Below are 12,955 nucleotides of genomic sequence, written 5' to 3' on the forward strand. Positions count from 1 at the left end.
TTCAATTTTATATCATTTTGTGTAATAGGTCCTGGGGTAACATTCTATTTAATGGGCGTTTCCCTACTTGGGGCTTCCCTGGTGGCTCAGAAGGTAAGAACCCTGGGTCAGGTTCGATCCCTGGGTCAGAAAGATTCCCTGGAAAAGGGAATGGCTACCCACTCCAGTATTCTTGCCTGGAAAATTCCATGGACAGAATTTTCTTTTTGTATATTAAAAGCCAATTAAACTAATCCTACTCCATCCTCTGCGGCTGAGGCTCTTGAGGTTCAAAACGGCAAATTGACTTCCCCAAGGTCATGCATTGTTTTGGCCAAAAGCTATTTCTTGTATTCCTCCTTTGAAAGCTCAGAAGCTGGGCCTGCTGCCAAATCTGCTGGGCATTCACTTCTTTGCTGTCTGGGTCAGCCCTTCTTACAGCCAGTGGTGCTGACCTGGCCATTTTTCCTTTGCATTTAGGACTCCTCTGTGTGTGTTTGGAAAACCAAACACCATTCAGGTGTTTTGGGGGCAGAGCTAAATCAAGAAGGCATATATTGGCAGCATTCTTTGTCTTCATCTTGGTGTGAAGCTGTGTGGCTCTCTCACTGTCCTGACTTAGTTATCCATTGAAGACAGTCTTGCAGAGAACACGGAATATTCTGGTACCTGCAAAATAGAGCAGCTGTTCTCCCCTCCAAACATTAGGTTACCAAGCCCCCCATTTTAGGAGAATGTGCATTTGAGGAATTTGTGACCAAAAGGGAAAGATGGCCTTGAAAGACTGAGATCATGTGTTTTTCCCCGCTCCTGCAAAAACATTTTTTCTTTCATTTTCAGGAGAATAAATCAATAGGTAAAACAAATAAGTGAGAATTTCAGTGACCGTTTACAGTTACTAATGATGGATATATGGGTAATTTCCATCAGATCATCTGTGGTTTACTAGAAACTTCTTTGAGGCAGATGATTGGCATACTAAGAGATGTTTTATTTCTAAAAATAACTCTCCACCCACCTGTATATTCAGTGCTTGTCCTGATCTTTTGTTTAAAAAATTGGGTGCTAATCACTGCCTCCCTCCTGAGTCTGGGCCCCAGAAATGCAGCCCCACTGGCTGGGATGTAAGCCCCTTGTGCGTGGCCAGTTATGTAGAATGTAGATGTTTCATTCTGGGACTTGATCTTCTGTCTCTCAGGTTTTCTCTCTTCTCTCTGCCATTCACTTTACCTGCTGTTTCTTTTTCTAACCCCCTTTTTCTGCTCCCTCTAATTGTTCCCAGTGGGACCAACACACATCCTGGAACTAAAATTCTTCTTTACAGAGATATATTAAAGTGAAAGACACTGAAATCTACAAAGGAAACTTAGATTCTTGTTCTGAAAAGACAAATAATTATTTATAGTATGATAATTCTAAGAATTTGGAGGCAAATATTGGCTCTCAAGCTATTTAGTCACATATAGAGATGTTACCTAAAAACTCCTTTAGCTGCCCTGTATACATGCTGGGGGCTTCCCTGATGGCTTAGTTGGTGAAGAATCCTGCAATGCAGGAGATCCCAGTTTGATTCCTGGGTTGGGAAGATCCGCTGGAGAAGGAATAGGCTACCCGCTCCAGTATTCTGGCCTAGAGAACTCCACGGACTGTATAGTCCATGGGGTCACAAAGAGTCGGACATGACTGAGCGACTTTTACTTCACTTCATATACATGTTGATATTTTTTTTTAATTTCACTTTTGCTTATTGTTTCTAAGATTTAGAGAGGATTCAGTTCTCCACCAAAAAAATAGTTCCTAAGAGATTGTAAAAAGCATGCCTAATTGGGGCTTCCCTGGTGGCTCAGAGGTTAAAGCGTCTGCCTCCAATGTGGGAAACCTGGGTTTGATCCCTGGGTTGGGGAGATCCCCTGGAGAAGGAAATGGCAAGCCACTCCAGTATTCTTGCCTGGAGAATCCGATGGTCGGAGGAGCTTGATAGGCTACAGTCCATGGGGTCGCAAAGAGTTGGAGACGACTGAACGACTTCAGTTCACTTCAAAGATATTGACTAGTTACATGTAACACTAAAGCAGTTTGCTGTCATCCTTGGCAAATTTTTCCATTTTTTAGTAAGATTAAGGTACTGAACTTGGCCTCAGATAGGTCTCTAGGGTAGGGTATGGATTTTGCTGATTGTTTATGATGTCATGTAACACTTAAGTGTACATTATTTGTTAGTCACTCACCCATTTCTGACTCTGTGACCCCATGGACTGTAGGCCTCTAGTCTCCTCTGTCTATGGAATTACACAGGAAAGAATACTGGAGTAAGTTGCCATGCCCATCTCTGGGGCATCTTCTGACCCAGGGATCGAACCCAGATCTCCTGCATTGCGGGTGACTTCTTTACCTTCTGAGCCACCAGCCAAGCCCTTGGGTACCTTGAAATGACGTGCGGGAGGGGCTTGACCCTCGTCAAAGTTTGGCAAAAGTTTTTCCTCCTAAAGCTTCAAAGCAGAAGAGAGTCCCAAGTGTACCTGGCAGCTGGTGCGTTAAAATAACTCATCTTCACATACAAAGGGTCTCTTCACAGGATTTGGCCAAAGGTCAAGCCTGTTGGATGTATGTTTATAAAACAGAGTCTGTAGAGATGAGTCCTCACTTTGAGTGACAGAAGGAGGAGGGAGGAGTTTGTCACTTAAGTATTCATCACGGTCCCTTGACTTTGTTCTGCACATCTAGCCATGGTTATCTTGGCAGAGAGGTAGAACTATATACTTCCTTATTTAATTCATTTTGTGCTTTATTGTCTTACTCTTGAGGATGGATCCATCCTCTCTCCTTTGAATTCACTTAGAAGTAAAGTTGCTCCCCAAAGAGAGATGAACTTCAGGCTTACGTTGTATGCTCCTGACTAATAACTTTCTCAAAGATAGTGCCATGTACCACTGGGCTTTGAGGCTGAAGATTTGAACTTAACCGTGACTGGTTTACACTAATCTAGAGATACCTCTGGAGCCAAGGGCCATGTCAACTCTCGCCTGAGACTCTGGGCTCTGTAGGGGTGGTAGACATGCTGGAATAAAATCAGGAACCTCAGAGAGAGGAGAAAGAAAGTGATGCATACTTGGTAGATAGCCAGCAGTGTCTAGCACAGTTAATATTCTGGCAATTTCCAAGGTAATCTTTTTTTTTTAAGTATAAAAGCACTCTTGGCCTTTTCAAGGCTTCAAATAAAATATTGGTCCTTTAAAAATTAATTTCCTCAAATTATAGATTTTGATGCCCACCCACCCCCACCAGATAAGAGCTCCTTGAAGCCAGACCTCATGCCTGGCTCATCTGAATATTCTTGGCACCCAACCCAAGTTCTGAGTCATCATAGACAATGAATATTTGCAAAATAAATGCATATAACTTATTCTCTGAATTCCCCCAGGATTCAAGGACCTCAGACATTGTGTAAAAACAAACCAAAAATTCAGACCTGCAAGACCCTTGACAGAGTCAATTCTGTGGGAGGGTTGCCTTCTTTCCTCTTCATTTTCAGTACTGGCTTTTTACTTTGATTTTATTTTTATGAAGTTCATGGCTACCTTCACTAACATTAAAACTCTATTTTTTAGATTCATTTAGCAGGGTGACTGTTTTTTTAAGTTCATTACAATTATACCATAATTTGAGGACATATATCATATTTTAAAATAGATTGTTTACTCCTGTTTTAATATCCTTAAGCTTTTTTTTTTTCTCCTCTTCTCCCTGTCTACTACCAGGATGATAGAAAATGGGAGTGCATTTTAGCAGGCCCAGGTGTACTTGCTGTCTCTTAGGCTGTCACTGTAGTGGGTTGACTTAACAAATCCCATTTAGAAGGTAAATTACAAATATTCATCAGCAAGTGATTTTTCTAAAGTCTTCATATTAGCTGGCTCTTGTTGCCGCAACAAATTAGCACAAAAGTCGTGGCTTAAAACAACATGGGTTTATTCTGTGGCTACAGAATGCATGGAAGGCAGAAGTCCAAATGGTTCTTATTTGGCTGAAATCTAGGCATCAGCAAAGGTGCCTTCCTTCAGGAGCCTCAAGCAGAGGGTCGCTCCTTTCCTTCACTTTTTCCAGCCTCTAGAGGCTGCCTGTATTCCTTGAATCATAGCTCCTTCCTGCATCTTCAGAGTCAACAATGCAGCATCTTCAGATTCTGACCGGTTTCTGACTTGACTCTTCTGCCTCCTGTTTTTTAAAGATTTTGTGATTACCTTGAATCCATCCACATAATCCAGGGTGAGCCCTCGACCTCGAGATCATTAATTACATCTGCAAACCTCCTTTTGTCATGTAACGTAACATATTTGCAGGTTCTAAGGATTAGGGTGTGGACATCTTTGGGGCCATTCTCCTGTCTACCGTAAGCATGCATGCATGCTGTCGCATTAGCTGTGTCCAACTTTGGTGATCCTGTGGACTGCAGTCTGCCAGGCTCCTCTGTCCATGAGATTCTCCAAGCAAGAACACTGGAGTGGGTTGCTGTGCGCTCCTCCAGGGGATCTTCCTGACACAGGGATCGAACCCAGGTCTCTTATGTCTCCTGCATTGGCAGGCGAGTTCTTTACCAGTAGCACCACCTGGGAAACCACCACAGTCGTAGACCCACACAGTGTTCTCATAGAGTTCCCCTCCCTTGAGTTTCTAGCTTTCTGTGTACTCAGGAGAAAGGCTTTGATTTTTTTGTGTGTGTCTTCCCCTGATATTTCTGTCTTGGATATTACTACTTTAATTTTATGAAGTGATAAAGAATCCGCCTGCCAGTGTAGGAGACATGGGTTCAATCCCTGGGTCAGGAAGATGCCCTGGAGAAGGAAATGGCAACCCACTCCAGTATTCTTGCCTGGAAAATCCCATGGACAGAGGAGCCTGATGAGCTATATAGTTCATAAATTCGCAAAAGAGTCAGATGTGACTTAGTGCCTAAACTGCAATAATATCAGCAAAACATTATCTGTGTTTGTGTGGACACATCAGGGTGGGTAGATAGATGTTCAGTAACACGGTATTTGGACAGTAATGATAATGCATTGGGTTGGCCAAAAAGTTCACTCAGCTTTTCCTATTACATATATGGAAACATGAAAAAACTTTTTGGCCAACCAGTAATTAATAATGGAAAAGGAGGCAGCAACTTGGCAATTGAAACCCCGTGAGTTGTAGACAGAGGTATTTTTTGTTGTTGTTCTCTTGTTTGTTTTTTGTTTTGGCTGCAGCATGAAGCATGAGGGATCTTAGCTTCCCTACCAGGGATGGAACCTACATCTTCAGCAGTGGAAGCACAGACTCTTAACCAGTAGATTGCCAGAGAGGCCCCCAGGCAGAGGTTTTTAAAACTCGTCTTTATAGTGACCTGTTCAGTGAACTCACAGAGCCTTCTAACTTTTGTCTTTTAGGCTTATGTGCAGAAGTACGTCGTGAAGAATTATTTCTACTATTACCTGTTCCGATTTTCAGCTGCTTTGGGACAAGAAGTGTTCTACATCACATTCCTTCCATTCACTCACTGGAATATAGATCCTTATTTGTCCAGAAGACTGACCATCATATGGGTTGTAAGTATTAATATTACTTATGGACCAGTATTTTTTCTGCAGCAGCCATCTGCTTTGGTATTCGAGTACTCTGCATATTTGCTCTTTTTTAAAAAGTCACTTAGAGCTGAATTTTTACCTGGTTTGCTTTGGGAAAATGAAAGGAAAAAATTTTTAAAGCTTTGTGTGAGTGAGACTAGGAGAGGAGAGAGATGATGTTCAGAGAAATGACCTTTCTGAGAATCCAAGTGGTGGTGGTGCAGGGGTGCATGCTCAGTCATGACCAACACTTTATGACCACGTGGACTGTAGCCCAGAACCCAAGATGGGGCATAAAATGCCTCCTCTCAAGAAGCCCCTTTTAGTAAAATTTCATCAAAAACTGAAAATGGGAGTTGTTGACTAATACCACTTGGAATTCCTAGGAGAGGAGAGACATGATGTGGTATTAAGTGTGACTTAATTCCAAGTGGTTTTAAGTGTAACTGCTCTGTACCTATTAGACTCAAAGGCATATAAGGCAGGGCAGCTTTAATTTGATGGAGTTTCTTGTATTAGGGTGACAGCTGGCCTATACATGGAAACTCATTGACAATTCCAGGTGAAACAGTGCAGCCCCTTCTGATGTTTTGTTTCAGACCCTATCATTGAACTTTGTTCAGGACTAAGTTCTGATTTTTTTCTTTTTTTTAATTGAGGGAGATAGTAGCAAAGTGTGCTGTGAGCACCAAGGCCCTGGGATCAGATTGGCCTGGGTTCAAGTGCAGCTCAGCCAATGCACTTGTCTGTGTGCCTGAGCCTGTAAAACAGTGTTAATAATGTGCATCTTAAGAATAATCCTGAAGACATTTTCGGCGTGGCCTAGCATGTGGTAGGGATCTGCAGGTTGCTATAAGCACGTAATGCATAGTGATGAGTCCACGAAGGCGAAAGTCTGAAAGATCAATTCTTAGGTCAAAGATTGTTTAGCCAGGAGAGGGTGGCTTCGGGGATGTGGCTGCCAGCACGGCTGTTTCCTTAACGCAAGATTCCACCTGAAAACTGAGCTTCGGAAGCACTTGGTCGTGGGTAAAGGGTTCTCAGGTGGCTCTGTTCTCTGTTCTGAGAAGCTGTGGCTGCTCGTCTGGGGCTTTATTTTTCTCATCTGTAGAAGTGAGAGATGGGTCTTGTTTGGAGCCATAAATGCAAATGTCACAAAAGGCAGGGGGTAGAAATAGAAGTGCTGGGTGGGGCGGGCTGGTGGGTGGGGAGGCAGCTGGGGCACTGGGAGTGGCTGCCCTCCCCCTCCACCTGTGCCCGAGAGAGGAAAAGCAGGGTGGAATTGTCAGATCTCTTTTTCCTGTGAAGTCTTTAAATGAAGGCTTACAGTTTTTCAAAGATGATTTTTATTTATTTACTTTATTTTTGGTGGCACTGGGTCTTGGTTGCTTTGTGCGGGCTTTCTCTAGTTGCAGCAAGTGGGAGCTACTCTTCATTTCAGTCCTTGGGCTTCTCATTGCGGTGACCTCTCTTGTTGCTGAGCGCAGGCCCCAGGGTGCTTGGGCTTCAGTTGTTGTGGCTCGCAGGGTCAGTGGTGGTGGCACATGGGCTTATTGGTTATTCCACAGCATGTGGGATCTTCCCAGACCAGGGATCAAACCTGTGTCCCCTGCATTAGCCCACAGATTTTTATCCACTGGGCCACCAGGGAAGTCCTAGGCTTGCATTTTAAAAGCTTTATATGCCAGCTGAAAAAAGCATCCTTGAAATGCAGACTTCCAAGGCCTGGACTGAAGTCTCTGGGCTAAAGGACAAGTAAGGTCCCTCAGGCTTGTGGTCAGGATTATTTGGCCCTTAATTCTTCCTGATTATTGGCTCCTTTTCTCTCTCACGCTACAAGTCACTGTTTCCTTTCTCCGTCTCTGTCTCCCAGCCAGCCCTCTTCTGAAATCTAGCTTATGTCTAAAAATATGATCCAATGAGAATGTGCAAAAGCATAAGAATCTTGGAAGAGATGAACATTAGTGCAGTTGTTCCCCTCCTTTCTGAAGTGCCTTCCGTTCCTACAGAGCTGATGATGTCCTCTAGAGTGGCTGGGGGAAGAAGGGGAGCTGGGAGCACTCCTGTTCTAAGGATGTGAGTGTGCACCCAAGATCCATGGTACTTGCATTCCTTCTCTTATCATTTATTTTCTGAGATTTTCATGTAGTCAATAAATTGTGTCTGACTCTACAATCCCACGGACTGTAGCCTGCCAGACTCCTCTGTCCATGGGATTTCCCAGGCAAGACAACTGGAGTGGGTTGCCATTTCCTTCTCCAGGCGATCTTCCTGACTCATATCTCCTGCATTGGCAAGCAGATTCTTTACTATTGAGTCACCAGGGAGGCCCCTTTTACTGAGATTTTTTTTTTTTAACTTTTATGGTAGTTGAGTGTGGTAAATGATGCAAAATATTTTTAATAACCCAGCAATATCTTATACTGTGTACAGTCAGTTTGAGGTCAGTTATCTTGCCCTCTGAGGGTGGAAAACTTCTTGAGGGATCGGGAAAATCTTTAGCTGTTTGCATCAGGTGGCCGAAGTATTGGAGTTTCAGCTTCAACATCAGTCCTTCCAATGAATACCCAGATCGGATCTCCTTTAGGATGGACTGGTTGGATCTCCTTGCAGTCCAAGGGACTCTCAAGAGTCTTCTCCAACACCACAGTTCAAAAGCATCAATTCTTTGGCACTCAGCTTTCTTTATAGTCCAGCTCTCACATCCACACATGACTACTGGAAAAACCATAGCCTTGACTAGATGGACCTTTGTTGGCAAAGCAATGTCTCTGGTTTTTAATATTGCTATCTAGGTTGGTCATAACTTTCCTTCCAAGGAGTAAGCATCTTTTAATTTCATGGCTGCAATCACCATCTGCAGTGATTTTGGAGCCCAGAAAAGTAAAGTCAGGCACTGTTTCCCATCTATTGCCATGAAGTGATGGGACCAGATGCCATGATCTTAGTTTTCTGAATGTTGAGCTTTAAGCCAACTTTTTCACTGTCCTCTTTCACTTGCATCAAGAGGCTTTTTAGTTCCTCTTCACTTTCTGCCATAAGGGTGGTGTCGTCTGCATTTCTGAGGTTATTGATATTTCTCCCAGCAATCTTGATTCCAGCTTGTGCTTCTTTCAGCCCAGCATTTCTCATAATGTACTCTGCATATAAATTAAATAGTTGGGTGACAATAGACAGCCTTGACGTACTCCTTTTCCTATTTGGAACCAATCTGTTGTTCCATGTCCAGTTCTAACTGTTGCTTCCTGACCTGCATACAGGTTTCTCAAGAGGCAGGTCAGGTGGTCTGGTATTCCCATCTCTTTCAGAATTTTCCACAGTTTATTGTGATCCACACAGTCAAAGGCTTTGACATAGTCAGTACAGCAAAAATAGATGTTTTTCTGGAACTCTCTTGCTTTTTCGATGATCCAGCAGATGTTGGCAATTTGATCTCTCGTTCCTCTGCCTTTTCTAAAACCAGCTTGAACATCTGGAAGTTTACAGTTCACTTACTGCTGAAGCCTGGCTTGGAGAATTTTGAGTATTACTTTACTAGCATGTGAGATGAGTGCAATTGTACAGTAGTTTGAGCATTCCTTGGCGCTGGCTTTCTTTGGGATTGGAATGAAAACTGACCTTTTCCAGTTCTGTGGCCACTGCTGAGTTTTCCAAATTTACTGACATATTGAGTGCAACACTTTCACAGCATCATCTTTCAGGATTTGAAATAGCTCAGTGGAATTCCATCACCTCCACTAGCTTGTTTGTAGTGATGCTTCCTAAGGCCCACTTGACTTCACATTCCAGGATGTCTGGCTCTAGGTGAGTGTGAGTGATCACACCCTTGTGATTATCTGGGTCGCGAAGATCTTTTTTGTACAGTTCTTCTATGTATTCTTGTCACCTCTTCTTAATATCTTCTCCTTCTGTTAGGTCCATACCATTTCTGTCCTTCATTGAGCCCATCTTTGCTTGAAATGTTCCCTTGGTCACTTTAATTTTCTTGAAGAGCTGACTCATTTGAAAAGACCCTGATGCTGGGAAAGATTGAGGGCAGGAGGAGAAGGGGACGACAGAGGATGAGATGGTTGGATGGCATCACCGACTCAATGGACATGGGTTTGAGTGGACTCTGGGAGTTGGTGATGGACAGGAAGGACTGGTGTGCTGTGGTTCATGGGGTCGCAAAGAGTCAGACACAACTGAGTGACTGAACTGAACTGAACTGAAAATCTTTAGACCCTGTAGGAGACAGTGGTTATGGGACTCTGATTGTTATCGTGGGTGGTTGTTTTTAATTTGGAGTCCTGATTTCAGAGCACTCAAAGGATTTTCGACTTGAGGTAGAATTACGAGTCTTTTGTCAGAGACTGGGCAAGTCAAGTCTTCACCTGAGAGAGGAAAGAGCAGCCTTTGAGTGTGCTATTCATCGTGAGCTTTGGCAGCCTGTATTTGCTTTTAGAGATGAGTGAATGGTCAGATCCACAAGGCATCCTTGTAGAGAGTTGTGTCATTCATATCCGTGAGGCATTCCTGGCAGTTAATGGTGGAGAGACAGTGGTGGGTCCAGGGAGGGCTGGAGGGAAGTAAAGAGAAAAGGGCAAAGGGAGGTAGCTGTTTGGAGGGGGCAGAGACTGAGCGGTGGGAAGGTGGTTGCGCTGTCCTCAGTTGTGGAGATGATAATGGGAGAGGCTTGGTTTGGCTCCACTGTTGAAACTGGGTGGAGGGAAGGAAAATTCCTGATGGTGTTACAGGGAGCTAGGAGGGGAGGTGGGCTGGACATGGGGTGGACATGCATGCTAAGTGCTTAGTCCCTTCAGTCATGTCTGAGTCCATGCGACCCCATGGATGGTAGCCCTCCAGGCTTCTCTGTCCATGGGATTCTCTAAGCAGGAATACTGGAGTGGGTTGCTATTCCCTTCTCCAGGGGATCTTTCCAATCCAGGGATCCAACCAACATCTCTTCCATCTCCTGCACTGGCAAGCGGATTCTTTACCACTAGGGCCACCTGGGATGGAGATGGGTGAGATTCTTTTGGGCAGTCAGTCTCCTGCTGTGGCGGCCTGTCTCCTGTGAGGGATAGCACTAAAGTAGTGGCTCTTTAAGGGGTGAGGGTGAAGAAATGTTTATTATATAAGGGACAGAATTTGAAGTCCCCTAACTTTAAACATCTTATCTCACTCAAAATCCTTTGGAAGGTAGCTATGTTCAAGAGTGCCAGATCTGTTGACAAATTGCATATTAATTTGACAGTTGTCATTGGATGAAGTCTCACCAGGTTTTACTGCTTTTAAAAATAACTTGTTATATTAGGAGTGACGCATATTGTCTGAAGCAGCTTAACAGAATTTGTGGTTACAAGAACAGCTTTCTTATCACAGTTATAATTGTTCCTCCTGTCTATTCCATCTCTGTTAATTGCATTTGTTGGCATCCCCATGTTCATTATCTTTTTTGATCTTCATAACAATGGGTTGGTATCAGTTTTATCATTTTATAGATTGGGATAGTAATACTTCAAATAGCAAGCCATAATTATATGTTGAGGACATTCAATGTAATAGTGCTTTACATATATTACCTAATTTAATCCTGCCGGAACCTGAAACATGACTATTGGCAATCAGGAAACTAACATGTAGAAAGAATCATTTTGGATTCAGAGGCCTTAAGGCCCTTGTGCTAGAGAGGGCCACCATTGTTTCTTAGAAAAACACTGCTGAACTACACTAACAGCCTTCACTGTTGATTTTTTTTTTCTTTTTTTTTACGAGATGTTGAAGTTGAGGCTTTAAGCATTCAGACAACTTGCCCTAGGTTCTGTTCCATTGCATATTTGCTGTAATTGCATTTCAGTTTTGCCCATATGGCATTTATTAACTTTATCTATTCCTTAAGTGTCTTTCATAGACCTTTCTTGACAAGTCCAAGGTATTTTATCCCAGGAAACTTAGATAAGCTTTTTTTTAAGTTAGCTGAGAAACATCAATGAGGCATTTTTTCCCTCTAACACTTATCAAGGTTTTTAACCTGTCCTCTGATTCAATAGAATCTTTGACTTTGGGACAGAAAAGGCCATGAATGGATTATTCATTAGATCCTCATAAGAGATGTTATCCATAGAACTTTAGGAGTCACTGCTCAGCTGAGTGATTATCTGATCTCCTGTCTTCCATTTTGGCGTGGTGACAGCCCCACCAAAGAAGAAAATAGAATATTGCTTATGTCTTTAAAAAGTTAGCTCCAATTTCATTGAAAGTGCATAGTGTTCAGCTCTGTAACATGAGGTAGCATAATGGTACCTCCATTAATTTTCATATATTTTTAATTTCACTAAAAATTTTTTTCAGATGCCACTTGTGTTAACTCTTGTAAATTTTCAGTCTGTCTTTTGAGTATATTTTAAAGGGGCTTTTCTAATCTCTTTTTATCAGTTAGCATCAAGTGAGATTGAACTATTGATTTTCCATGTCTCAAAGGCCATGTGTCTTTAAATAAGATTTTTAGAAATTTAAGATTTTGAGAAGTGGTATGTAAGTTGATGGTATCATCAATAGAAGAAAATCCCTTAAAATTGAATTTCAGTGCTCTGATGCAACGTGTTCACATTAGTTCAGGCAGAGACCTCAGCACTCTGTTGTGACCTCCATGGCCCGGATGTGTGTGCATGTGTGCTCAGTCGTGTCCCACTCTTTGCGAGCCCATGGGCTGTAGCCGGCCAGGCTCCTCTGTCCAGGGGATTTCCCAGGCAAGAGTACCGGAGTGGGTTGCTATTTCCTTCTCCAGAGGATCTTCCTGATCCGGGGATCGTAGCCGCATCTCTTACATTGGCAGGTTCTTTACCAACTGAGCCACCAGGGAAGTCCTTGACCCCCGTAAGACATTTGAATTTGGGACTCCCACCTTCAGGCACCAAATCTTTCTGACCTGGAGTTTCCCTGGCCGTGAAATAGTTTACTCGGGGGCAGCCAGCCCTTAGAAAACCTGATTCTCGCTGCCCAAACTCCAGAAAGTTTTAAATTTGTCTTGGGAGTTTTCCTTCCCCTTTTTTACCCCATTTGTAAACACTTCTTTTACATAATACCAAAAGATACAGTCCTTACCATTCTGACCCATATGTGGTTATTTTTAAGTAATTGTCATCCTATCCAAACTGTTCTTAGAGTTTTTCTGATTGTTGAAGATCTAGTTGAAGGCCCTGGTTGCTTCTGCATTTCCAGGCAGGGGTAATCTCTCTTCTAATAATTCATGGGGTTTTTTTTTGTTTTTTGTTTTTCTTTTTTTAATTCCCTCAATCTTTTTTTTTTTTTTTTTTTTTAATTTTTGGTCACACTACGCAGCATGCAGTATCTTAGCTCCTGGCCAGGGATCAAACCCACACACCCTGCAGTGG

At 42.9% G+C, this 12,955-nt stretch overlaps 1 protein-coding gene across 2 annotated transcripts in view; it reads left to right on the forward strand.

The window, feature by feature from the left end:
• The window catches only part of SGPP2 (sphingosine-1-phosphate phosphatase 2), a 147,111-nt gene that overhangs the window by 50,784 nt on the left and 83,372 nt on the right, over nt 1-12,955 (forward strand). For both annotated transcript variants that reach the window (XM_020910762.2, XM_070458704.1), the window contains exon 2: nt 5,403-5,561. In XM_020910762.2, the coding sequence (XP_020766421.2) occupies nt 5,403-5,561 (159 nt within the window). The remainder of the gene's footprint in view (nt 1-5,402; nt 5,562-12,955) is intronic.

This window comes from Odocoileus virginianus, chromosome 30, assembly GCF_023699985.2.
Source record: "Odocoileus virginianus isolate 20LAN1187 ecotype Illinois chromosome 30, Ovbor_1.2, whole genome shotgun sequence".
In the NCBI taxonomy this organism is placed as follows: Eukaryota; Metazoa; Chordata; class Mammalia; order Artiodactyla; family Cervidae; genus Odocoileus; species Odocoileus virginianus.